Source organism: Grus americana, chromosome 3 (genome assembly GCF_028858705.1).
Source record: "Grus americana isolate bGruAme1 chromosome 3, bGruAme1.mat, whole genome shotgun sequence".
In the NCBI taxonomy this organism is placed as follows: domain Eukaryota; kingdom Metazoa; phylum Chordata; class Aves; order Gruiformes; family Gruidae; genus Grus; species Grus americana.
In genome coordinates this window covers 82918204-82944586 of record NC_072854.1, presented here as the reverse complement: position 1 = coordinate 82944586, position 26383 = coordinate 82918204, and the positions used below count along the sequence as shown (strand labels likewise).

The following is a 26383-nucleotide window of genomic DNA, read 5'->3' as shown; positions in this document are numbered from 1 at the left end:
GTTGTGAGCAAAAAAAATGCTTATTGCAAATTCAGGTATACCAGTTAAAGCTGCTTTTATAGCAGCTTCAACTCTTGCCTCTTCATCAAGCCAGCAGACACCAGCAGTTCTGCAGCCAGCTGAAGTTCTTTCATTTCAGATGTGTCTTGGTGTTCGGTTTCTCCAGTGTAGATCACCAGATCATAAAGACCAGAACCAAAAGAGACTTGCAGGGTTCATTTAGTCAACACCTAGGGCAGGTACAACTGAGGCATAAGATTCTCTTGATAAATATTAATTGAACATGTTTTCAAAACCAATTATAACAATGGAGATTCTACAACTTCCCTAGGCATTTTGTTTCAGAGCTTCACTAGACTTCTGTTTGAATTATAATCTCTTGCCCCTGCTTCCACCCAGTTTTATTTTTGTAATACTAAACAAGCTTCATCCTTTCAATCATTACTCATAAATCATGTCTTTTAGACAGATTATTTTGTTACTCTCCTTTGGGTGGTTTGATTAGAAAACTGCGTTCAATTCAGCCTGTTGCTTTAGAGCTGAAGTTATTTCAGTGTGAGGTGAAGTTCTATTTTGGGTCAGCTAAAGATGTTTTTCTGCAATTAAAGAATTTGATCATCAAGTGCGAGGACTTTTGTAAATGATGTAATGCAAATTCAGGTTATTGCTAGTCATTTTAGCACAGAAAACCTAAAATAAATAAAGATGACGTAAAGCTAAGAAAAAGGTCAATAGTTTACTCTCATTTCTGCTACACAAGTCCTAGGAGTCAGTGAAAAGCTTGTCTGTAGCTAGTAAACTCTAAAACAGGACAGAGGTTTGTATATATCGAATGCTGTATTAGAAATTAATATTAAAAAATTAGATTGACATAACAATCAGTCTTGCTAACTGTTTTAGAAAAAGTATAGGCCCATAACCAGAAATACATGGATAATTTTTGCACCTACATTGATACATGGACTGCCCCTTTGCCTTACTTTCTAATATAGGCAATGTACTTACGGATATGGTTCTAAAGCAACAAGTATGATGCTGTCTTGAACCGTTTGGAGTGAGTGTACCTTCTCTGTATGGACCTTGAGCAGTTGGATTGTACACAAGAATCTCCTTACAAGAAGTGTGTCCCTACCCCACCCCACCTTAGGTTCTTGCACACACACGCACTTTCAGCAATACGTTTACAGTATTCAGGATGCGTTGTGGAGCCACAGCCTGGTACTTCTATCCACCCTCGAGCTCTGTCTGGTTCCCATAGGTCCACAAAACAGCTGTGAATCTACCTGCACAGCAACTAACTGGATGGTGTTCCCAGTACAAGGTTTCCCTTTCACAGCATGCCAGAATGAGAGGGGCCCTATTATAGACCTGTTTTGTGGTCTAGTCTTTAGGAACTAGTGATGCAAAGAGCTGTGTGCCAAGCTTCAGTACCAGGACGGATGATATCATTTTAGAGTAAAAGGATTTTTGTCACATAAACTCCTGTTATGTGAAAATCAGCACAGTGGCAGCTTCTGATAAGCTTTGTTTTGGGCAGGAAAGTTGCTTTGTTTTGTAACAATATATCTTCTTCTTTCTTCAGCAAACAGCAGTGATAGTGAAGAACTATCTGCTGGTGAAAGTGTGTCCAAGTCTCAGTCAGCAAAATCGGTTTCTACTGGCATGAAATCTCACCAAACCAAATCACCCGCAAGAACACAATCTCCAGGGAAATGCGGGAAAAATGGAGAGAAGGAGTCTGATCTCAAAGAACAGAATAATCGTTTGCCCAAAGTTTACAAATGGAGTTTTCAAATGTGTAAGTATTTTCTTCAAAACATGTCTATTGTGGTCTTGCAGTATAGTATAAGAAGGCTTTTTGAATTTGGTGTGTTTTGATTTTTCACCCTAAAATTATTCCATCCTCAGTTTGCTTAATTTTGTGATAAATCCTGATTTAAAAAAAATTTTTTTCTTCTTTTTTTTTTTTTTTTTTGCAATTGCAGTGCAGGAAACTGCCTATATCACATTCTTCCAATACTGTTTCTAGATATGACTCCTATGCTCACTTGCTGTTCTTGCCATTGTGTGCAGACCTGTCATTCTGGCATGAATGTTATCCACTATATCTGCATCTTGTGTTGACATTTTCTTGCTGTTTTACTCCTCATTCTCTAGTTATTATTCAGACACTTACATGATTGATTTGTAACTTTTTTCCCTTCTGTTTTGCCTTCTTCCTGAATATAACAATAAGCAATCAATTGAAAATATTTATTTTAAAACAAAAACTTGCTTCTTTTTTTTTTTTAGCCTTCTCTCTTACAGTGTTTGGGTATTTGTCTAGTCAGCAATAAATTGTTCCCCTTAGTATCAACCATGGATGTATAGCATTGCATGAGTTGCTTTCTCTTTGCTTGTAAAGGTCAAATTGAAACTGTGGTGTGACTGATTTAAATTACTTCTTAAAGTAATCTATAGTATCTCATTCAGTATTCATAGATGACCTTAGTGTATGTCAAGTTTCTGAAGTTCTCAGAGCATTATGCTGCACACTTTTCTGTGCTCTGTCGCAGACTGTGTGAAGGCTACTGTTCCTCGTGTAGAGTGGCAACAGGAAAGAGCTGGCACAGCACTCTGGGTAGTTGCATCTGCTGCCTTTTTTTTTTTTTTGCCAGCAGTGTTCTTTTTATGCCCAGAAAATTCTCCACCTAAGCAGCTGTTTCTACAGTGGGAGAATCTGACCCTGTGGGTTTTTGGGTTGGTTTTTTTTTTTCTCTTCAGCCCTGAATCTCAGTGTTACTGTTTTAAAAGTATTTTTTTCCTAGTACTTCTTCACTGTCAAGTTACTTTCTGCTGCTCTTTGAGACTGTGTAATGTAATAGGTCCTTATTGCCACTTACCAATCTGCTGAGATTCATTGGGCAGATTTCCTGTGCAACACATTTAAAGAACTTTTGATCCTTTCTTTCTACCTTGGCCACATTGCAGATGCTAAATTTGCTTGGCAGAAGTTGGACTTTGGAGTGTTATTTAACACGTTTCCTGCTGTTGCAGAGGACTGACACTTGCAATGTTTCTGAGCTTTCCTCATCTTCCCACAGCCTAATATAGTTGTGCCTTTTGGTCCTTTAGTGCTACCTTCATTATAGATTGAAGTGCATTCTGCACCCCACAGTAGTTTAAATGATAATATGATAATTAACAGAGATTGTTTAACTTGCAGCTGACTTGGAAAATTTGACTAGCGCTGAGCGCATAACAGTTCTCCAAGAGAAATTGCAGGAAATCAGGAAACATTACCTGTCCTTGAAATCTGAGGTGGCTTCCATTGACCGAAGAAGAAAGCGCTTAAAGAAAAAAGAGCGGGAAAGTAAGTGCTGCAAACTGAATTCTACTTTTAGAGGTGTTGTGAAGAAAATTAACCCTCTCAGCTGAAACCAGGACAAGAGGGCTAAATTGCATGTCATGTTAAGGTGTTAGCAAGAATTGGATAATTTTTAGGGAGATGTGTGCCATTAGGAGTGGGGGGTTTTTTGTGTTTGTTTTTTTTAAAAACACTGTATACAGTTATTTTATGATCTTAAGGTATGGTTCAGATATCTAGTGACTACATAAGGGGAAAAACATGAAAAAGGCATGCAATCTATTTAATTCTGTTTAGGCAGAACTACTTTATACAGAAAAAATAAACTTTTCGAAGCAGTGAGCAAAGTAAGTTTATTAATAAAACTTGCAACTTTTCTTCAAGTTACACAATAATTTACTATAGTATTGCTTGTGTGTCTAGTGCTTTCACTTTTAGGATAAGTGATTTATTTTTATGAGTTTAAGGGAGACCATCAGTTAAATCTCTCATTTCCCTAAAGGTGCTTTATTGCTGTAGGGAATGTTCTAGTGTCCCTGCTTCTAGCAGCGCTAACAGGACTGTTTTCTCCATGCCTTGTGTAAACATGTGCACATTTAAGAGTTCACTGAGCGTGAAAGACTGAAATGCCATGTGTTGTAAGATTTTATGGCTGCGACCATCACATGGGAACTGCAGTTGCTGCTGGGTTGCCGGAGCAAGGGTGTATGTGCAGATTCAGGGCTGGGACAATGCCCTACCCACGCAGATTCCCACAGGAAAGAAAGGGAACAGTTGACGCCGCTCGCGGGTCAGGAGCGAGCTCTGCCATCCTCTAGCTGGGCCCGTGGTCTGGGGGGCCAGTGAACCAGGGCTGCAAGGGGCAATGCCATGCTGTCTTGCACACACCTGAAGCAGTCTCAGAGCATTTCCTGCAAAAGCTAGGGAATGGAGCCTTTTTTCTTTTTAATTACTAGGCATTAGTTGCTGGAGTCAGTGTATACCAATGCTTGTTGTTGAATAGAAAAACATTTTTATTGCTTACTTTGTAAATTTTTATAACCTGTATTTTCCTGTGCAGGTGCTGCTACTACATCATCATCTTCCTCATCACCTTCCTCTAGTTCTATTACGGCTGCAGTTATGTTAACTTTAGCAGAACCATCTATGTCAAGTTCGTCACAGAATGGAATGTCAGTTGAGTGCAGGTGACAGCAGGACTTGCCAAAGCACTTTGCACTTAATGGCTGCTGAGGGCCACTCTTTTTTTTCTTTTTTTTTTTTTATACTGCACAGTGGCACAAAATTCAGACAAGCACTATTTTGTATTTAAAGTTGTTTCTTGACAAGCTAACTTTGCACTTAAGTGCACTTTTATGAAGAAAAAGTACAACAAACTGCTTTTCCTCAAGCAATAATTGTTTCCAACTTGTCTGGGAATTGTAAGTCTAGTGACTCGAAGGCCTTCCACTGTGGCAAATGGAGGCTGTTCACTGCCTGTACAGACAGTACAATAAGCAAATAGTTGTTGGGTTGATCTAAATAAATGTGGTAAGGCTTACTGTATTCCCTGGTATTTTGTTAAAGCTGGAACATTTGATATTTTTCCATTTATTTATGACAAATATTGAACCTATTTTCATTTGTACAAGCTAATTGTTTTTTAACTGCTAAGTCACCTTATAGTGGCTTTAATTGTATACGTCAAGCACATGTATTCAATTCAAAACCTGCAGTTAGTAGGATGTTTGACATCAGTCCTGATAACCAAATATGAGGATTCCTTTAAACGACAAAAAAAGACTGACTAATGTTTACAGGTTTGAATTAGGCTTAAATAGGTTACTCTGGGTTTTAAGAACCCATTAATTGGAATGAAACTACTGTACTTTGCCATTTTTCTATAAAACAGTATTTTTTTTTTAATTTTGATAAAATACATTATGAAAAAGGAAGAAAATGGCTAACAAACTGTATTAAATCTTAATGTATAAAGATTGTATTTAGCCAGTTTAAAGTGTATATTTATTCATAATGGATTATAACAGTTATATTTTTGTGTTTTCTTGTAAATGTTTCTTTTCCCTTAAAGCAACAAATATTTCATTTGTAATGCTTATTTTATTACGAGCTTCAAGGAGAGGACTTCAGGATGGAGTAAGGTGTGAGGCTATAATTTGTGGTTGCTGGTATGAACGCTGCCACAAAAGGGTAGTTGTTTTTAAAATAAATAGCTAGCTGAGTGGTAGACATTTAATTTTTTAAATGCCTTGTACAAATTCCAAAACCAACTTCAAACTGTTTTCACTTGTATTGATTTTATGTTGTATGGATCCCAAGCTCTCTCCTGTTAATTATATACCTTTGTAAGACATTTGTATATTGCGGAAGTGTTCATTCAAGCTATTTAATACCTGGCACTGTTAATACACAGTACTTTATTGTACAGATTGTTTTACTGTTTTAATTGTAGTTCTGTGTACTTCTTTTGCCTGGGGAAATAGGGGCTGGCATGTTTTTCTTTGTTTTCTGGCAATACAACATGTAAGAATTCAAAGCATTTTGTTTGTAGATGCTAGAGTGTCAGAATCCTTTACATTTGACTTTTCTAAGAAAAGCATTTTCAGTCTTCGTAGTGTGTGCTTAAGGTTAACTGATTTTATTGAAAATGGTTTCAAAGTATTCAGAATTGTACAGGACTGTAAAAATTTGTTGACAAACATTGAAGGAAAAGCTTATAGAGAAAAGCTATAAAATATATATTAGGTTCTGCAGAAAATGGAGAATTATGTAATATATTGTACAAATGTAAGCAAAGGCCTCTGAAATAAAATGCCATAGTTTGTGAATCCCTGATTTTGTTTCTAACAGTTTAATTAAGCAACCATAGTGTCTTCATTAAAATGACATCAAGCTGCAGAATCAGTTTAGCAAATGATCTTTGATATAGTGTAACAGGCATATGAAGATAAGCTAGAGCAGGTACGCTGGCCTAGTTTTCCTCTTAGCAATTAATTCAAATTCATCCTCTTTTTCAGCTGAATGGGAGAGCTTGGCCCATTGACACCTTTAAGGCAGCACCGGTTGAAATAAAGATGAATTTTGATTCACGATAATTCAGGTAGTTTGTAAAAGCAAGCTCCTGAAGATATTTGCTGACTTCTGATATCGACTACTTCAAGTTCAGATTCAGCGGAAGTGAAACTGGAATAAAGCTTTTAGTGTTATCTCCTTGCATCACATCTGGCTCTAGTTCAGTTGACGAAAATACAGTTACGCCTGCAAAATGATAGATTACTGATGAGCCTGATAAATGACAAACCATGATAAACCTTGGAAGCATTGACTGTGTTAATAATTACCAGTGATCTGAGACTGACAGGACTAATTTTAATAATTTCAGTAGGGCGACTCGGAGGATATTTACATATGTTTAGGTTTAGCAGAATCCAAGTTGTAAAATAGTTCAGTTCTGCCTTTCAGGCTCAGTAGATATAACTGGTATTGATGTACCTGGGAACTACATCCGGGCACGCAAGAGCAAATTCCGCTCTCCACTCACTACTGGTTCTTGATGAGCTCTTAGTTTTAGTGGCACCATTTTTGCTTTGTGACAATTGTTGACTCTTGTTCTATGAGAGGATTTGTTTGTTTACTTGTTTAGTCACCTCCCTGCTCCCATATTGACTTTATGCGTAAATAGGATTTTTGCTGTTCTTTAATATGGATATTATTTCATTTTTGTTATACTTCTCATGCAGTTTAATGACTAGTCAAAAATCTGTTCTGGATGTTTTATATTGCACCTCTTCTGTGAAGTGTGTCTGCAAATGGTACTCTCTGGGTTCATGTGACTTGTGTCCCAGTGGTTACAAAGGAAGGTACCTTTGGCAAACCGTTAGCCGGGCAACTTTATCCCATGCTCCAGTGAGTCAAATCTGAACTTCTTTTCAGGTTACACATTGTAATGCAGCTTTGAACACGGGTGTGCTCCCTGCTCGGCATGCACGCTGCGCTTACAGCTGAGAAAGTTTCCCACCAGCAGTGATTGCTGGGCTGTACCCACAGTCTTGGGTGCCTGCTCGGGCCATGACCTGAAAGGCAAAGTGAGACAAAGTACTCCTCCTTTATCCTTTACACCTTGGCTAAGCAACAGAACAAGGTTTGCCTGTCTCATGCTTCGTTGTGTGAGAAGATCTGAAAGTGTAGACTATCTGCATATGCTGAGAGAAGGCATGCCTTGAAGGCTGGCTGCATTGCTCCCCACTCCCTTTATTTAGTTGCCACCGATGGTTGTACTTAACTGTGGTCTCCATCATGCTGTGAAATTTCCCTGTCACCAAAGGTTTCTAACTGACTAGCTGGCAGCGTTCCTGGAGGCTGTGTGCCTTTTGTTGAGCCTCGGCAATTATGAGTCTCCAAAATCAGCCAGCTGAACACTTGCCCAATGTAATTTTGATGTATTTTAATGGGTCAGCCTGTTCTGCCCCACCTCTTGACTACAAAAATGCTTTGTTGTGCGAAGATGTATTGGCTTTTCCAATCTAAGTAGTGTAGCAGCCACCTGCCAGTTTTTCAGAATTTGTGTGTTCTCTTGGGCTGACCCCATCGATGAGGGTCCCTACCTGGCCCGGCATCCAGGAGGCCAGACAGGGGATGCCTGGTGCATGTGTCAAAACTAACATTTTACCTTTATTTCATAGCTGGATTACTTGTTTTGCCTTCAGCTGGACATTGGTGCCAACAAAACTTCTACCGCTGGCTGTTCAAAAAGTGTATAAAAAGTTGCAACAGAAGAGCTGTTCATATTTGCTTCAGCCTTTAAGTGCCTGGTAATTTTCTATGCCTTTCCAATTATTATCACATCATCTATCATTTAAAGTTACATTCTGGACAGGCAGGCCTAAAAGGAGATCCCAATTAGGTGCCTAATGTCAGAGAGTAACAGCTTAAAACCTCCTTATGCATCAGCTGCACTGTGGCCTGAGTTGGAAAACAATCTGTTTGAGAATTAACCTAACAAAAAAGGTTCCTTTCCAGTTGGATCAGTTATCCAGTCCCATCCATGTAGCTGCACCAGCAAGATGATCCAGAGCACTTACCTTTACTGGGTACACAGTGAAGCTGGGGGGAAGAGGTACCACTGGTTCCTCCTTGTCCTGTCCCCCAGGTTACAGTCCTCAAGTCCCCTGAGAAGTACTGAGTTTCAGGGGCTTTTCATCGGAAAAATCCTTACATACTTTAAAAGCCTACTGTGGGTCCCAGGTACAGGTGAAACAATCCAGAAGGAAACTGCCCAAAGGGATGTTTTGGGATGATCTCTCTGGTGGTCTAATGACTTAAAGACTGCTTAAGTAATAACTGCTGAACTGCCTGTGGCTCTGTGCTCTTTCTACTCAGTTTCGTTTGTGATGCTTACTGGGCTTATTTCAGGTCAACAAGTCATGGGAATCATTCTGTTTTGGCTACTCTTTACACCCCTTCCCCCTTTGCATTTTCTAACCCTTTTCCAGGTTTGTCTCAAGGTGAGTGACTTTAGAAGGGGCTGCACGAGCAGCAGCAGGAGGGTCCTTTCTGCCTGTGAACTTAAGTGTGAGGTCACCCACCCTGGCAATTGTGCACCTTAATGAAAGGGTTCGAGTAAGCCCCTGCCCATAGACTTTAGTTCAGGCTGTCAGCAGCGGTGCTGTCGGAGCGTGAGGCATTTAATCTGTGCTCAAAGGCAACGAGAACATCTTGCACAGACCTTAACTGGGGCTTTGCGTGGTTGGTTTTGTGTTTCGTTGAGGTTTCTACATCCTGGATGACGACAGATAAGAAAATGCTGTAAGAAGTACTGCCACAGCAACATAGAGCCAAGAAAGTTCTTCTCTCTGTAGACAACGGCGACGTTGTTTTTTAACTATTTGTGGCACTTTGAACCACTGAAGTGATTTTTAAGTAGAGACAGCCTGAGAAGACAGAATTAATCGCACAATGATTTCAGCCTCCCTTCTCAGAGGGAGCCGGCAGCCGCGCTGCACTGTCGCGTCCTGCCTGGGAAGGGCTTACGCGCCGCGGCGAAGAGGGGCTGCCGCCCTGCCCGGCCCCTCACCACCCGCCCCTCACGGAGCGCTACGCGGGCGGCCCCGGTGCCAACCTGCGTCCCCGCCGCTAACAACCTCCGCCCCGCCGCCGGCAGCGCCGCCCTCCCTCAGCGGGGGAGCTCGCTCCGGCCCCGCGCGCCGGAAGTGACGCGCCCCGAGAGCCTGTTTCCCTCACCTCGTGAGCAGCCATGAGGGCCCGCCGGAGGGGCGCGGAGCCGCGGGGGGAGCAGGACCCGCCGGTGGCGGCGGCGCCGCCGGAGGAGGAGGAGGCGGCGGCGGAGTCCCTCATCGCGCCCCCTACCCGCGCGCGGGGGCGAGGCGGGTCGGCCGTCGTCGGGCGCGCGCGCGCTGCCGCCGCGGTGCGTCGCGGGCGGCAGGCGGAGGAGTACGTGGTGGGGCAGGTGGCGGGCAGCCTCCGGCCGGGCGGGGCGGCCGCCGCGCCGCTCGCTAGCCTCTTCAGCGCCGCCGTCCCCCCGCCGGTACTGGTGGCCGTGACGGGGGTAAGTGACGCTCCGCGCTCCTCCCGGCCTGCTGGGGGGGGGGGGGCGGGTCGGCAGCGGCGTTCCCGGTGGGGCGGTGGGTGCTCTGCCCCCAGAGGCCCGGTCACTGCTGGGGCGGCGGGTGTCGTTGGTAGCGGAGGGGTTAGCTCCTGCCTGCGCGTTCGCGCCCGAGAGGGGCCAAATAACGGTGGTGGGCGATTGGCGGGAGGGCAGGCGGCTTCCCGAGGGGCGCGGTTAGCCCGGGGTGCTGCCTCGTAGGACCTGAGTAGTGAGTCGGCGGAGCGCAAGGGCCGCCGGTCGCCTGTCGCGATGTGCTGTCGCCGCGGTGATCCCCTCAGGGCTGGAAATACCGTGGCGAGGGTGGGCGAGAGCAGTGGGGTGGGCACAGCGGTGAGCAGGCAGTCCTGGGTGTCAGAAGCACCGCTGCTTCTGCTGATGGCTTCTGTTAGTGGTGCTCCAAATAAATTACAAAATATAAAATAATTGTAGGACTTTTATAGAATTTTGGGGTTTTTTCAAGTTAACATTTTTTTAAGGAAAATAAGAAAAGAAAGCATACGGAAGAAGTGGAGAAAGCGTCAGAAGACCAGAGCTCATCTGCCATACAAGAACCTCCTACAAAAGCAAAGAAAGCCAGAAAGAAGGAACTTTCAAAAGCAGAGAAAAAATTGGCAAACAGGTGAGTAGATGATACCTTTTTACAGTAAGATTAAAAAGCAACTTGTAGATTAATCATACCATTATGAGTTCAGTGAAGCAATAAAGTTCTTATCCTACTATTTGTCTTAAACTTTGTGTTTAAGAAGATTGTCTTTAAGAAGATTGTGAAGATTCTCTGTAGTGTGCCCCGGAAGCTCTGGGTCTGTGAATCACAAATCCCTTGTGAGAGAGCTAACAGGTCTAGAGGCTGTAGATTTAGACAAAAGGTTCTCTCTGGCATGGGGTGATGCTTTTTAACTGTAGCTGCCTTTATCCAGCAGACCTGCCATCAGAGGAGCAGAGGCAGTTTCATCAGGAGCAAGGTACCAGATGGAGTTAGTTGTCCTTATCACGCTCGTTCTGCTGTGACACAGAACTCCTCTGGTACACCGTCCATTCCCTTAAATATGCAGGGTTGAACCAAGATGCTGTCAGTGCAGGCAGGAAGCTAGTCTCTGTGCAATTAAGTTTGGATAATGAGGTTTCCTTGATTGTAGCTTGAGGCTAACACCATGTCCTTTCTCTGGCGCTTGCCTTGTTGCATCTTCCATGCCCATGGAACTTTTGTTTGCTGTTTCGGTGTCCGTAGCCTTCCAGAGTTTTCTTCAGTGTTGCTTAATGTTCATGCCGTTATGGCAGGTTTGGATAGATAGAGATTTGTTAGTGTATGGATGGGTCCCAAAGGATTGTCTGTTGTGAGTGCCCTGGGTACCCGGAAGAATTAAATCTCTCTTTTGTTCTAGCATGCAAAGACAAATTCCCCCCCCCCCTTCAATTTTAGAGGATATCAAATGATTTACTTCTGAATTCTTTCTTTATTACACCTACTAAATAGTGAATGCAACGTCCTTGGGACAGCAAATAGCTTTCCATGTTACAGAATATGTTTGTTTAATGCATAATAAGCAAAATAATGTTTGAAATTTTATGTTTGAATTTAATGTAAAATATAAGTTAAAATATTTATCTTGGAGGCTTCAGTTCTTTGACCTTGAGAGCCCTGGGGTTTTTCCCATCAATTGTAATTTGCTTGTCTTTTTCTGATAAGAGAGAGCGCTTTGGAGCAGGCAGACGAAGAAGAGGAGCAAAAATTGCTTCAAAACAAGGCAAAGCAAAAAAAGGGGGCTTCTCATGCTATCACCAAAAGTGTCGTTAATTCAGATACAGGCACTACTGTAAAACAACAAAAGAAAAGAAAAGCGGCTGATGAAACAGTAAACAGAAGAACAGTGTTTGTTGGAAACTTGCCTGTCAACTGTACTGTTCAGGTATGTGAGTGGATTCTATCAGCTAAAGGAATGAAAAGAATTACAACAGTCCTTAGTTTGAGAGGAGGTTTCCAGCTGAGAAGTCACACGTATTTGTGACTAAAATTGCTTTTTGAGAAAGTGGGAACTAATGCTCATTATCAGAAACCATTAGAAGCAATCTCTTGTTTTACTGGAGTTAGGCTTTTTACAGCAGTGGCTGCAATTGCTCTTTCTTTAGTAGAATTGGTTAGTTTCTTTTTCAGTGAAAAATGACTTAATAAATGAGAACTACAATTACAAAACTAGAGACTGCTTCTAATTTTGAATGCAAATAGTACTTCAGATTGTTGCATAAAACGTGTTAAATCTATACTTTCTTCCATAGTAAGGAATACGAATTCAGTCTTGCAAATCTAAAATAAGAAGCTACCACAAGAAACACAGAAACAGTTAGAAATTACTTGCATATTTTTAGTAGCCCTTTAACAAACCTTGTATAAGTAAAACAAAAATAGTGTAAAACCAATCTTACTAATAAATATTCAACATTAATTGTTATTACTGGTTGCAAAAATGTATTGAATAACTGTAATATCTTCTGTTTAGGTGCTGAAATCTCTTTTTAAAGAGTATGGACAAATAAAATCCATTCGATTACGGTCTTTGGTAGGTTATTTCCTCTAATGTGATATAACAAAATTATGTTTCTGATCATAAAGGGTAGTATTCATTAGTTCAGAAGTGGGTTTAGATGTGTATTTTTGCCATTAGAAGAATCCTTGGAGGTTTTACTGCAGAGCCACCACAGATGCATCTTTCCTTTCGTCACATTTTATTCTCCCTGTAGCAGCAGTTGATGCCATCAGAGCTGTATTTTTTCTGTAAGAAGAATGCTTTTATTATTGCTCATTTAGCTAAGGTATTACTTACCTGTTTTAAATCTTAATAGCAAAGACACATTGATTATAAAGCAGTGTATACTCTGTAAAATAGTTGGAGATAACAGTCTTGGCACTCAAGAAACTCAACAGATTAAGTCAAAGCAAGCTCTCTAATTCTGAGGTCTGCCTGGATCAGCTCTAGGAATAGCCAGTTACATCATTTACTTACTGTACTGGCTACATTGCTTTTGGTGGGAATGGGACCCGTTTGAATTCCTCTTTGTCTTCAAAAAACAAATACTTGAGATAAATTGACACTAGGCCTACCTAACTGAAGTTCTTTTTATCTTAAAGGTTCCAGCAGAAGACACTTTATCCAAAAAGTTAGCAGCAATAAAGTAGGTTTCTCTTGTGAATTTTGTGCTTTATTTTTTGAGACAAAAAGAATTTTTAAGTGTTGGTTGTTACATATTTGGCTATATTAATTTTTAAATTTTGTGTTTCTTTGACTTCTGCAATTACCTTTGTGTGTATGTGAGTTTTCTTGACAAGTGAAAAAAATTATTTGTGCCCATTATACTAGTAAGTAATTCGTTATCTTAGGTTGCATTCCCTGTATTTTTAGGGAGGCAGAAGACACTAATAGTCTTTAATTCCTTTGGATATATTTAAGAGTTGAGGAAGCTTGATCAGGGTGCATACACAGGCTGTATAAAATGTATAGTGGGACTTCCTTGGACTTAAGGGGCTAGCTTGACCTTTAAGAGAAATGAAGTTGTTACTGTGCACAAAACAAGAGGCGGCATAAATGTGTTTAACAGTAAGTGCTTGTGCACTGCACACTGTCAGAATTATTTAAACAATACGCATCTTTTTCACGTTCTAGACATAAGGTGCACCCTAATGCGAAGTTCATTAACGCTTACGTTGTATTTAAAGAAGAATGCGATGCCATTAAGGCTCTAAAGGAGTAAGTCTCAGTTTTGTTCCTCGTTCCCTGGTGAAGAGGTAGATTTACAGTGTTAAAAGATAAATTTAAACTACCTCCTCTCTTTTGCTTGAATCAGAAAAAAATGTGTTTTCTAACTTAAAAGTAGATTTGCTTTTGGAATAATGCTATGCAGTGACGTTGTAAATTAAGTAACAATTAATTTTGTTTTTAAAACTTTTTGCTTTTGGCTACCAAAGAAATGGAACAGCAATTGCTAGTGGATTTCACATCAGAGTTGACATTGCATCAAAAGCCAATTCAGTAAGTGAGATGGGTGACTAGAAATCACCTTTTCTGGTTTGTTTTTTTTTGTTGTTTGGGTTGTTGGGGTTTTTTCTGTAACAAATATCTTAGTCTTGCATCTCTTCTTTTCTTTAGCATGACAATAAACGATCTGTATTCTTGGGAAATCTCTCGTATGGTAAGTCTAAAATGGATTGTTAAACGTCATTACTTAACATTTTTAGAATGTGTTGACATTAGTGGTTTTTTATTTATTGATATTTAGGGTAGCATGCTTAGGTAGCTAAATGTCTTTTGCTGGAATTAATTTTTTAAATAGCAGGTTTGTTTTTTAACTGAGACACCTAAATGGGTTGTAAATTTCTGACAAGTTCTGCAGATTAATTGTTTTCTTTATTGTAGGTAGAACTGCAAGCACTTGTAGTTCTTGTTGTCACCTGATGTTTGTTAAATAAATATGACTAAACTGCATAGGCCATAGCTTTCTAAACTGTTAAATGTGTACTGGTGCCTGTTTGTGAACTACTTCCAAGTGATACACAGCGATGGCTTCTCATTTTGATGCTGTCTGTGAGTGACTGTCCAGGCCGCTATTGGCAATTCGTTGTTACCTGTGTGGAGGTGCTTACTGTATAGTTCAGGTCAGCGCTTGATGAATGTTCAGCTGCTGCTGAGTAGACTGGACAGTAGATGAAGGGATCGCCATCAGGCGTGGTCCAGATGAAGGGTATTAATGGAGTCGGGTGCTTGGGACGAGCATCTCACTTGGGGGTGGAGCAGATGTGTAAACACACAGGATGAAGGCATGCCCGGCACCTGTGGCCTGACGTGCTGCTCACAGTAATGCTGAAACAAACAGGCTTTAGACTTCAGCCTAAAACTCGACCTGTCTGAAAATCTGCATAGGTGACAAGTCTGATTGTGGTGACATTACTAATGCCTGTTGTGTAGAGCTTGTGCCAGTACTGTGTGTTCCTCTGTGCATCCTGCAGAAAAAACGGTTTGGACGTTTGCAATGCTCTGAAAATTACTTCAGCAGCTTGAACCTTTCTCAGTGTACCTAACTCCTATTGCTGTAACTAAACCTGTACTATTAAATTCAGTCCCCCCTTAGCACAGGTACAATTGTATCTGTGGAAAGGGATCTACCGTAATATGAAGCATACCTACACAGAAAAGAGAATAACCTGTATTTTTTGTGTCGGTACATCACACTTGTCTGTTCGCATAGGCGTGGGACTGACAAGCCATTATCAGACTAATCATGTAGCAGCTGTGGTGGGAAACTGTAAATCCCTTCTCCCCCGTTCAGCTAAAATTCAGGGTTCGGTCAATGAGTATTAGACCTCAAGAACTGCCAGCTCAAGCTCATTATCATCAGCATTAATTCTTAGAAACATATTCTGGCATAAGAAGGAGCTACAAAAATGTAGCGTGAATCTTAATTTCTGTGTTCAAACCATAAATGAAATTATGTGGAAAATTTATTTTGATCTTTATTTTCATTCTCCTTTGTCATTTACATTGTACTCTTCAAAGCTAGAGAATCAGTAACTGTCAAAGTAAATAGCCCTTTATAAAGTCTGCATTGTTAACTTGATGGCATTTTTCTGAACCACTGATATTTGTGTACCTAAATATATATATAAATATATGTATTTAAATATATATGTTTGTGTACCTGAATCGGTAAATTTAACGTAGTTGGATTTGGGCCAGGCTTGTAAAGCTGTGGCATCTGTTTCATTGTACTTGCCTGCAGACATCAGTGACGATGCTGTGCGAGAACACTTTTCTGTCTGTGGAGGCGTAGTAGCAGTGCGAATTGTGAGAGACAGACAGACCGGCTTGGGTAAAGGCTTCGGCTATGTTCTCTTTGAGGTACGTATGAATGGCGTGCTTGAGGACACTGGGAGGTCTTCAGAATTGGAATTGGGATGTGCCTTTATGGCCTTTAAGAAATTTTTTTTTTTAGTAATTTGTTTTTATTTGTGTGTGACATTAAGTGGTAGCATTGTTGTGTATGTTAAAAGCAGCTTGGAAGACCAGTTTTGTGGAAGCAGACACAAAGCAAACTGTTTTAGTGTGTGTATGAAGAAAAGTTAAAAAACATTGAGGTGAAAGAAATTAAGGGAAAGGCTTAAAGGAGGGACAGATGAGTTTGCTGGGTATAACCACAATGTTCTCCCATTTCTTAAGTCTCAAAATATGAATGGAATTCTTTCCTGCAGCCGGTTCGCTTACTGGCTCTCCGTTTTGGATTCAGTACAGCTCGCTTTCTTGTGGCAGTCTCCCAGCCTCATCTTCCTAAGTTTATTTCCTGCAGCCCAATACCTTTTCTCCCCCAGTTTCTCCTTCATCTCTCTGCCTCTGTCCTTTGCATCTGGCGTAAGCTGTTCCATAACCCGTTTTCAAGTATATGTGCCTCGGTGCATGGACTACGTGGGTGTGCTGGTGTTTCTGAGCAGAGACGTTATCTCATTCAATAATTAGAGCGGTTTGCGCGCTCTTTATTGTAAAATCTTGCTTACAAGAATTAAAGGCAACTATCAGTTTGAAAGTAGAAGTAATGCTGCTTTTAAGCAGAACGTCTGTTCTTGTAGAATACGGATGCTGTACATCTTGCTCTGAAACTCAACGACTCTGTTCTGATGGGAAGGAAGATACGAGTGAAGCGCTGTGGAGAGAAGTGGAAAGCCCCACAGAAAAGTCCAAATCAGTCTCATGCTCCTAGGGACAGAGTTGATACCACGTTAAAAAACAAGACGTGCTCTAAGGATTCATTTGTTGGCGAAAAAGCAATCCCGTTAAAGAAGAGCACTAAACCAAAAAGACCAAAAACTATTCCTAGAAATGAAACTGGGAAAAACAAACAGTCTATTCCTAGAAATAAAGCTGCAAAAAACAGAGAGTCTTTTGATAAAAATCAAATGTATAAAAACGCTCATTATTGTTATAAAGATTGATGTATACAAGAGTGTTCTGTCGTGAGTTTTGTTTGCTAATACAGCTGTAGTCGTCGTTAGTATTCACGCTGTGGTTTCTGGCTTCTCCCAGGAGGCAGTCCGTGGCCGTACGGCGCCGTGTGATTCTGTTGCAGTGCTGCGGGAACGCCCCTCCCGCTGATGGCGTGCTGCTGACGGCACCGGCATCCTTTCTTTTGGAGTTGTTTGCGTGGACTTGCTCTAAATGACTACAGAAGTAGCGGCTGCTGTGCAGGCTATGTGATGATACGCAACTCATTACCTAGATGATGTCGGGGTTTTGTTTTGTTTTTTGTTTTTTTAAACTGTTAAGCTTCAGTTTACCAGAGTTTGTCCTTTCTGGCCAGGAACATCCGGCGCCGGGGCAGCGGCGGTGCGGCTGGGCTGACCGACCTTTCCCGACCTTGCAGTCGGCTGGGCGCGGGTGCTTCCCCGGGGCGGGAGGCGGCAGGGGCCCGTCGCCCTGTGTGCCATCCCTGCGGGCCTGCCCTGCTTTCCCGCGGGGTGCGCGGCTTGGTCCCACCGCGCTCCTCGGTTTGTGCGGGGCTTCCCCCAGTCCCTCCACGGCCGCCGGGGAGTCGCCTGCGCATGCGCCCACGGCGCGGCCGGTCTCCCCGCAGGCACTGGAGGAGGCGCCCTCTGCCGCCGCTGGCTGATGACGTCAGCGGAAGCGAGGTCGGGTCCTTTCTGGCTGCCCGCTCGCCCCAAGGTGCCTGCGGAGCTCGGCGCCGGCCGCGCGGCGGGAGGGAAGGAGGGGGCGGGGGGCGGCGCGGCGGGACCTTCCCCTCGGCGCCGGGCACGATGATGGTGGGTAAGACCAGCGCCATTGCGGCGGGCCTTTGCGGAGCCCTTTTCATCGGCTACTGCATCTACTTCGACCGCAAAAGACGGAGCGACCCGAATTTCAAGAACCGGCTGCGAGAGCGTGAGTGTCCGGGCCGCCCCCTCCCCGCGGCCTCCACCGGCCGCCGCCTCCCCTCCCCCGGCCGGCCGGCCCGCGCGCGGGGGGCGGGAGGGCGGCACGTGGCGCCTCCGCAGCGCTCTCGTGCTCCCGGGCCCGGCCAAGGTTCGGCCGCCGCCGCCCCCCGCTCCACAGCCGCGTCGGGGGCGGGGGGGGGGGGAAGGGGGGGAAGGGAGCGGTCTGCCCGGCCCCCTCCCTGCGGGGGAACGGCCTTGAGCCCCCGCCGCTTCAGCACGCGTTGCCGCGGTTACCGGGCGGGAAGGGCGCGAAGGGGCCCGGGAGGCTGCGGCGGGGCCGGGCCGGGCCGGGGGCTGGCGGGCGGCGTTGGCCCAGGTGCGCTCGTGCGGGGCGGGCCCCGAGCCCCGGCTGGTTGTGGCCTCTCGGCATCCCTTTGCCGAAACCGGGGCACGGATCTTCTTGTCGGGTCGCGATTTCTGCAGTTTGGGTAGTAATGGGTGACTTGCGGTTTCCGCATCAGAAGCTTGCCTTGGAAGTAATTCACATCCCTTTTTTTTAAATCTTGTTATCCTACACGGTCAGCCATGCTATTCCCACCACTGCATTTACGTGACAACGTTTATTTTTTTGATTTTTGGAAGACCATCAATTAAAGCAACGCAACCTCTTATAGTGAAGTTGTTGCTGTGGTAAGGCAAGAGTCGGTAGCAGCCCTCAGGTATTTTATCTACTGCATTCTTAACCCTCCTGGCAGCTCTGTTATTAGCTTCCAGGATAAGACTGAATGCCAGAGAAAACTGGTGATTAATCCAAAATGTAGAGCTTTTCTCCTGTGGCTCTTCATTATTTCACATCTTCAACATTTATTTAAATGTTTTAATAATCAGTGAAGGTTTTAAGTGTAATTGTAAGTGTGAGTACTCAAGGTACTCAAATTCATCCAAGGTACTCAAATGAATCATGAGAAATAAACTGGTATTTGTTGTGCTGGGTTGTTTCTATCATGGGAATGTGTATAGTATTCCTTTAATAACTAATCTGAAGATAAGAAATTACCATGAAGGTAAACTTTCCTGGCAAGTAAACATAACATCATCGGCGGTTTCATAGATGGAAGAGTCAATAACTAGATGGGTTAAAAATGCATATTTACCTGACATTTAAACCTAACTTAAACACTTTGATTCTGTCATAATGGATTTAATTTGTTAAATGACCAGAGTTGACACTTAACGGCGTACTAATTCCGCTTTCTGTAAGCTCTTCCACAGCAAATTAAGTCTTTCGAATACTTCAGGCCCTTGCTTGTATATGTAGGATCTTAGATGCATGCTTTTTCTGTGTCTTCCAAGTACTTCTTGCCGTGCGGTGCAAGTCATTCATTGGGAATTTTAGTATAGTAAACTGGTTTGTGCTTGTCTTGCACAAGCAAACTCGATTTTTGGCTGCGTAATCAGGCATGTTCTTTTTATGATATTAAATATGTAGTAGAGAAAATATTGGATTACATAAGATTTTTGCAGAAGCACCGAAAGTGATTTTTGCATCCCACTGTTTTCATTATCTGAGCTTCCATCCCATAATGTTCTGAATAAACCTGAGACTTGCTCTGATTAAGAATTAACACTTTCTTTAAAGTGGAAAAAATCCATTGTGGTTTGATAGGGGATGGCTGTTGTCATTTGGAGGGCGTCACTGTATGACTTAATCCTTGGACGTGATACACTGGGCTGCTTTTAGTTGTAAGGCTTTAGATAATATTAAGGGATTTGTTTTTGTTTTTACTTTTCGGTACTGTAACTAGTTCTTTAGTATGATGCTTCTGGAGTGCTGCCGGTGATCTGATTATTACAGCATTTTTACTGTTGGATAGTAATGCTTGGGCTGTAAAATATTTGCCCAAAAAAGGTCCAATGCAGCAGCCAGTTGCAGTTCTTTAGATGAAAACATACTGTTTCTCAAGCAATATAGGAGTATTTGATGAAAAACTTGTAGAAACCACCTTTACAGCAGATCTTTTCCACTAACATTCTTAGGATAAGATTGTTTTTCAGCCTCTGCAATATAATGTTACCAAAATTTGGGAAGGACAGGAAATCCTACATGTCCATGGATTGCCTGTTGTTTTGGGTCAAGCACAGGCTGACAAATGAAGAACCAATTTTTTTTTTTTGCCATCCCAGTTATATTGTACATCTCTTTGGGCTGTGTTAGGACCAAAGTTTACGTTGCAAAGACCCTTCATAAAAATGACATGGCCAGATTCAGGTTTCAGGAAAAAAACTGTGATTTTTCTGGGAGGCTTGAAGAACTGCTGGACTTTGGTTTTCCAGATGTCTTAACACAAAACCTGCTAAATAAATAAGATTATTTCAGGTTTACATGTTAGTTTGGTGGGCATGTCCATATTTAATGTTGGGGCCAAAAGATAACAAAGATATAAACATCAGGAGCTGCTTAGTTTCCACAGCTATGTTTTATGATAAAATTTTAGACATGTTTACTATTCCTGTTCTTGAATGTATGAACCAGAACTGTTCTGTATGCAAGTATAGACACTGATGTCTTCATTTGGAGACAGCCAGAATTTCTGACTATACTGAACTTTGCCTCAGAGCACCTTCTGCCTGGACAGGCTGAGTGAGAGGAGAGCAGTAGGCAGGCTTCACGGGTGGGAGCTGAAGATTCAAACGGCTCTCTGGTCGTTCTGCTCCTTTGTGGGACTGGTCATGAAGCTGCTGGGGCAGCTCTGGGATTTTTGCGACCTGTGCCAGCGCATCAGGTTATCCGTTGGCTCACATTCGAAACTTAACTCCCCATGTGCAAGAGCTGTGCCTGAAGGACCTGCAAGTCACGTGCAGTTTGAGAGCTGCAGTTTAGATTTGTGTTTCGGATGGACGCACGTGCATTTCTGTATTGACTAAGATTCCTTCTGTGAAAGATTGCCCTTCTCCTTTTTTTAAAATGTGATAATGTCTTTAGAAAAGAGGGAAGTTTTACATAATTGATTTAGCTAGTGGACTTTTAAGAGACCTGTAAAAATGAATTAAGAAGAGGAAGAAAAATAGCATAGTAATCAGACTTGAAAGATTCTGTAGATCAGTGTTCAGTTTTAAAATCTTGGTGATTCTTCACATTCCTTTGCTATTTTCAGGCTAAAGTATATGATTTCATATGTGCGTGATCAGTGCTCAAAAGCTTTTATTAAATAGTTACAGTTACCAGCTTGTCTTTTTTTTCTTTGTCTCTGAATGCTTAACCTGGTGACTGATACCTTTTGTAATATTTTAGGTGATGTCATAGTCACACCAACAAAACACAAGTTTCTCCTGAAAATCATGTACAAATGTTAAGCTGTACTTTTCATTGATGTTTTCACTGGATGCGCCACAGTTGCAATGTGGCTTGTTTTGATAGTGACACATTTCGGCTACTTTTTATTTTTCCATTTTTATTTCATCTTTAAGATTTTATGTATTAGCAAAACTGGTTTGCATAGTAGTGCAGTTTAAAGTTTTGTGCAAATTAATGCTTCAGAAAACTTGGGAGTGAGCTAATTGAAGGCACCAACTTTCAAGAGAGAAACTCTTTAATGTTGGAAGCAACCATACTGATAAAATTATGGTATGCTACAGTTCTGTATGGCACGTTTTTCTGTATATGATGTTGTACAATGATGTACGCAGGTCAATAAGTTGTAGGAACTCAGGTGCTGAGGGTTATTAAGGTATTGTAGAAGGTGAAAAGGTGATCTGTGTAGTTAGAATGTGATCTCCCTTTAATATAAAGAACACTTGATCTTGTCCATAAATTTCACGTTACGTTATCACTACTAGGAAATAGTGTTCCTGAATGTCTTCATCATTATGGAAAATCACAAATTTTTAACTCATTGCCATTAAAACTGCTAGTCATGTTTGGAAGTATTTCCAGCTTGTGAAATTGTCTCAGAAGAAAAATCAGGGCCATGTGACAGTTGTTCATTGTCAACATAGATGTTCAGCGAGCAGACATGGAGGACAAGTAGTAAGAGTACAGTTGTTTAACCACAGACTGTTTTTAAAAGTTATATTGGTGTAACTATTTCAGTTGATGAACTGATGACTTACAAAAATGGTTATTCTAAGGAGATCACCAGTATTACTATAATTAGTCTTTCTTGTATGAATAGCTGCTACTATATAATACCTTTATACCTGCCTAATTGCATTAAAAGCAAGCTATATATCATCTCAATTACACTAGTTTTGCTGGAGTGGTACAAATTTATGTTGTAGACCAACTTTATGCCTTCAGGTTGGGCAATTCAATCTGTAATGTTTGCTTTCCTCAGATTTCAGAAATGTGTGCTTTAGCGTTGCTCTTGCTGTGGGGTGATGAGATACTATTTAACTAGTTCCCAAGTCTTTGCTATAAAGCAGCTGAGAAAGTACGCTTATGTAGTGTGACCTGCTAAAGTTCCTGTTGGTGGTGCACCATATAGCTCGAAACTAGAGAGCCTTGACTTGTAGGCAGTTCTTCTGTGGCTTGTCGTTGTTAGAAATCACGTAGAGAAATCCTGTATTACTCTCATTCCCTTTCCTTCACACCTCTGGTGTATGAGGTGTGCTCTGCTGCAGGCCCCGCACAGTTAGTGTTTACCATAGCCAGGAGGAGGAGAATTGCCGTTTTGAGTTGGTGTGCTACTGCCAGTCCTCGTTAGAGCTCTAAATGATATTCTGTTGCAGAGAGTGGGTTGCAGTCTTGTGTTCAGTCTTCAGGATTTGGAATATGTTACCAGTTTTCTTTTTTTGAAAACAACTGAGATTTGTTCACGGTTTTGAACTATAATCTGAAGGCTTTTTTAATCGCAAATTAAAAATGTAAGATGTTTTTGTTCTTACAGGAAGGAAGAAACAGAAGCTTGCCAAAGAGAGAGCAGGGCTTTCCAAGGTAATACTGTGTTCAATAATGCAGTGCTATTGTGGAAAATGTTTCATTTGTATTATTTGTAAGATTTGTTTAAAGATCTGTTTTGATTCCAGCATTACAAACACTTCTGCAAATATGCAGTGTTTAGTTTTTTCTAATGCTCACAAATAACCATATGAAACGGTTGTTCCTTTTTTGTGTCAGAAAGAGGCCTTGTACTAAAAAGTACAACATTTACTGTGTGACTTGATAGTGTTTTTCTCTTTGTAGTATGTGCAAGGACTTTTCAGACTTAAAAATCATTGATGGGAACACCTGAAACTGAACTTGATAGTATTTTGCTATAAGTAGTTGATTTCTCTTTCCTTATCATCAATGGATCCCAGAAGAAAAGATAGATTTATCTTAACCAATTGTAGGAAATATAGTTGTAATAAACGTAACACACTTTGGAATTTATATTTGCTACAAAATTGTGTACTTAAACTGAGTAGAGGTATTTTCAGGCTCTGTCTCTCCACAAATTTGTGATGCAATGATACGAGACCTGAATCTGACTTTCAAAAATGTTCTGCCTACATTTAACTTAGTGGTGACACTTTTAATTTTTTTTCCCATTTCAGTGTAACAGTATGGTGGTGTGTGTGTTTGATTTCAGCTGAGAATGTTTTCGGCTAACTTGTTTGTTAACTGGGCCAACTTCAGTTTTACTGTGTGTCTTATAGTTGCCTGACCTGAAAGATGCTGAAGCAGTTCAGAAGTTTTTCCTAGAGGAGATTCAGCTTGGCGAGGAACTACTAGCTCAAGGTAATAGCATAATTTTTTTTGAAGGGTAAGTTGTAAAGTAATTCTTTACCTTTGCTGGAAGATGACTTCTATATACTAAGATCTTTTGGGGAGTCAAACTCACTTACGAAAATCTGTTTACTTGTTTCTAACCTTCTGTGCTTAGAAGATCCAGCAAGGGAGGGGGAAAGAAAAATGTGGATTGATTCTCAGTAATTTAGTCCACTGTTAATGGGATGTTTTATGTAAATACTTTACAATGTGGAAGAAGGTTGATTTCAAAACATTATGATTTGTCATACAGGTGAATATGAGAAAGGTGTTGATCACTTGACCAATGCCATTGCTGTGTGTGGACAGCCGCAGCAGCTTCTACAAGTTCTACAGCAGACTCTTCCACCACCAGTGTTTCAAATGCTTCTAACTAAGCTCCCTACAATAAGCCAGGTATGTGAAACGTTCCCTGTTGTTTTGGTTTGAAAATGATTCAACTACTTCTCTTATTCGCTACATCAGTCACGAGTCTTGGGTTTTGTAATATGCTTTTGTATATGTTCAGTTAGAATAAATGAAACTTTTTTTCACCTGAAACATTAAAAAGCGTATATGAAAAATACCATGTCACATTAATAGCAAACAAGGTAAAGTAGAAATACAAACCTTCTCTCATGTGTAGGGTATGCTAAGCTATTCTAAAGTAGAGACATCTGACTGCAGCTCTGATACTATAAGTGGATCCAGTTTCCCAAATACAAGTTGGGGGATCAGGAAAGCGGTAACTTTCTTGCACTGGGTCTTGAGTTTTATTTTCTTAATTATATATATCTACAAGTGTCTGTGCATGCTATAAAAGTCCATTAGAATTAATCTGTTGCTTTGCTAGCCTGTTGCTTCTGGGCCAGCTATAAACACAAAATGTTAACTAGTGCCAGAACACATGACAGTTTTGAAGCTTGGGGGTTTCCCTGATGATAAAAGTGTTTGTAGCTCTGTGTATACCATACTCTCCCTTTTTAAACTGAGTACTGTGCAGGTAACGTTGGTAATATGCTAGCAGGTGAGTCTATTATAAAATAAATAATACGATTTATGTTCTTACTCCCTAATGGTGTTACCTCACGTAAAGCAGAGACTCAGTGCTGTGCATCAGCCAGCTCTCCTTACAGCTCAGGCCTCCTTACATTTTGGTTTAAGGTCCATACAGTTAGTAAATACACTGAAAAAGTGTCAGGTACACAAAATATAAAGGGCTGGGGAAACAACGAAGCAAAGATGTTTCCTTAGAGAGCAGTGCCAAAAACCACACAGAGGTCATCACTGGAGGCTGACAGGATATTATTTATCTGACTTTGGCTTTGTTAGGCATTGCACGGTACGTAATTTCCGTGGAATGACTTCAAAAACTTATCTCAAATAGATTGCCATTTTTAACATTAAACAGTTTGCTCAGTAATTACACTGCCTAATGTTCAGTGTAAAATTACATTGCTTGATAATCAGTTGCCTATTGTCAATTTTATGTAATTGTGAATGAGTTTTTCTCCTTCTTACAGAGAATTGTAAGTGCACAGTGCTTGGCTGAAGATGATGTTGAATGAGGTCACACCACAACAGGGGGAAAAAATGTTTTCTTACCCCAGAAGATGAGCATCAGTAGGGGGATAAAGGGGCAAACATAGTAGTTAATGGACTGTGTACCACATCGGGTTCTACCAGAGTTAAAATTAACTTTGTGTAGGTGGGTTTCACAGGATTTTATTTATTATCCCAGTGAAAAGTGTATTTTGATAAGAATTCATTTTATAAATACACTGTGTTGAGTTATCAAAGTATCACTAACTTCATTATTATTCAAATATGCAGTTGTAATGTTGTACATATAAAGACATAAAACTACGACCTATTAAAAACCCAATGCTCATTTTTGAAAAAAACAAAGTTATGGCAATAAAGATTTATCTGCACTTGTGTGTCCCTATAGTACTACTTTAAATTTCAGAACATTTGGGTGTCAGAGCAAATGATCAAAAAAATGACAACATTAAAATTTATTTTTAATGTTATGGCTGGTCTTCCAATGCTTTTAATTAAGTTTAAAACCTTGTGTCATTTCCTGAGAAAACAGACGTGATCATTTAAACAGTAACCGATCACCTTAGAACAAGATGCAAATCAGAATGGTAATAAATGACTGGCTGTGGAAAGAATGACAAATCCATTTTTGTCAGGAACAATAACATCTAATGTGATGCGATCAAAACTGTATCTGGCAAATGTGAATGCTCTGTTAATGCAGGTGTCTGAAATAAAGCTGCTTGGAGTAGAACCTGAGGCAGATTGTAAGAGCACAAAGGTGGTTTTTTGGAAAGCTTGAAACCTTCTTGCAAGATAGCCAGTTAACATTTCAGTCTCTAGTCATCAAGACTGTAGAAAATGGTTGTTAACAGTCTTTGGCATTTGCCTTTAAAAAAACATACTGATAAGGTAAGATGATGTTATCCCCAGGCTAAACTAGCTAAAGCTAATGGAATTAGAAGGGTGTTGTAAAACTTCAGTATGGTGTGATACTGTAAACTTGAATTTAGTTAAGTTTTCCTTTGCTAGTGGAAAGGAGGTGGATAATACACACACTCGAGTGAGCAGCAGAAGCGTAATTCTGACAGCCAGTTTTCCATGGATATGATGTTCTAAATGTCCAAACAGATTGGCTTCTACAGTTCTCTGCTTTTGTGCTATCACCGCTCAGGTGGCAGAAGAAACAATTACAAATGTAGCTTTATATTTTTGGCATGGTGGCTTGTCCTAACT

General features: G+C 41.3%; 3 protein-coding genes and 1 non-coding gene across 7 annotated transcripts in view; all 4 read left to right on the top strand.

Annotated features, from left to right (window-relative positions):
• ARID4B (AT-rich interaction domain 4B) overlaps nucleotides 1-6181 on the top strand; it is an 89574-nt gene extending 83393 nt beyond the window's left edge. For all 3 annotated transcript variants that reach the window (XM_054822290.1, XM_054822291.1, XM_054822289.1), the window contains 3 exons: nucleotides 1583-1798; nucleotides 3206-3352; nucleotides 4407-6181. In XM_054822290.1, coding sequence (XP_054678265.1) covers nucleotides 1583-1798; nucleotides 3206-3352; nucleotides 4407-4537 — 494 coding nt within the window. In that variant the 3' untranslated portion in view covers nucleotides 4538-6181. The remainder of the gene's footprint in view (nucleotides 1-1582; nucleotides 1799-3205; nucleotides 3353-4406) is intronic.
• Nucleotides 6182-9555: 3374 nt separating this feature from the next.
• Nucleotides 9556-16947, top strand: RBM34 (RNA binding motif protein 34). Of its 2 annotated transcripts, none has more exons than XM_054822359.1 (10): nucleotides 9556-9911; nucleotides 10448-10590; nucleotides 11659-11878; nucleotides 12467-12526; nucleotides 13096-13139; nucleotides 13628-13711; nucleotides 13930-13993; nucleotides 14111-14153; nucleotides 15738-15856; nucleotides 16324-16572. In XM_054822359.1, exons 1-10 carry the CDS (start codon nucleotides 9600-9602, stop codon nucleotides 16462-16464), a joined length of 1230 nt encoding a protein of 409 aa, XP_054678334.1. In that variant the 5' UTR covers nucleotides 9556-9599; the 3' UTR covers nucleotides 16465-16572. The 2 variants fall into 2 exon arrangements, with proteins under 2 accessions (XP_054678334.1, XP_054678333.1); XM_054822358.1 differs by lacking the exon at nucleotides 16324-16572 and adding an exon at nucleotides 16579-16947 and having other exon boundaries at nucleotides 9558-9911.
• Nucleotides 16948-17618: 671 nt separating this feature from the next.
• Nucleotides 17619-25539, top strand: TOMM20 (translocase of outer mitochondrial membrane 20). The gene is made up of 5 exons (XM_054822361.1): nucleotides 17619-17884; nucleotides 22764-22810; nucleotides 23515-23596; nucleotides 23880-24022; nucleotides 25129-25539. The coding sequence occupies exons 1-5, from the start codon at nucleotides 17761-17763 to the stop codon at nucleotides 25171-25173; spliced, it is 441 nt and encodes a 146-aa protein (XP_054678336.1). The 5' UTR covers nucleotides 17619-17760; the 3' UTR covers nucleotides 25174-25539.
• Nucleotides 18609-18743, top strand: LOC129205466 (small nucleolar RNA SNORA14). Its single transcript, XR_008576751.1, has one exon. It is a non-coding gene; the product is annotated as a small nucleolar RNA SNORA14 (small nucleolar RNA).
• Nucleotides 25540-26383: the final 844 nt, after the last annotated feature.

Excerpts from the sequence above, each read along its gene's own strand:
- RBM34 (XM_054822358.1), top strand. The coding sequence starts at position 9,600 with ATGAGGGCCCGCCGGAGGGGCGCGGAGCCGCGGGGGGAGCAGGACCCG. Across the intron at positions 11,879-12,466 it reads CTGTCAACTGTACTGTTCAG|GTGCTGAAATCTCTTTTTAA; the intron begins GTATGTGAGTGG and ends TCTTCTGTTTAG. Across the intron at positions 14,154-15,737 it reads CTTGGGAAATCTCTCGTATG|ACATCAGTGACGATGCTGTG; the intron begins GTAAGTCTAAAA and ends ACTTGCCTGCAG.
- TOMM20 (XM_054822361.1), top strand. The coding sequence starts at position 17,761 with ATGATGGTGGGTAAGACCAGCGCCATTGCGGCGGGCCTTTGCGGAGCC. Across the intron at positions 22,811-23,514 it reads AGAGAGCAGGGCTTTCCAAG|TTGCCTGACCTGAAAGATGC; the intron begins GTAATACTGTGT and ends TGTGTCTTATAG. Across the intron at positions 24,023-25,128 it reads AGCTCCCTACAATAAGCCAG|AGAATTGTAAGTGCACAGTG; the intron begins GTATGTGAAACG and ends TCCTTCTTACAG.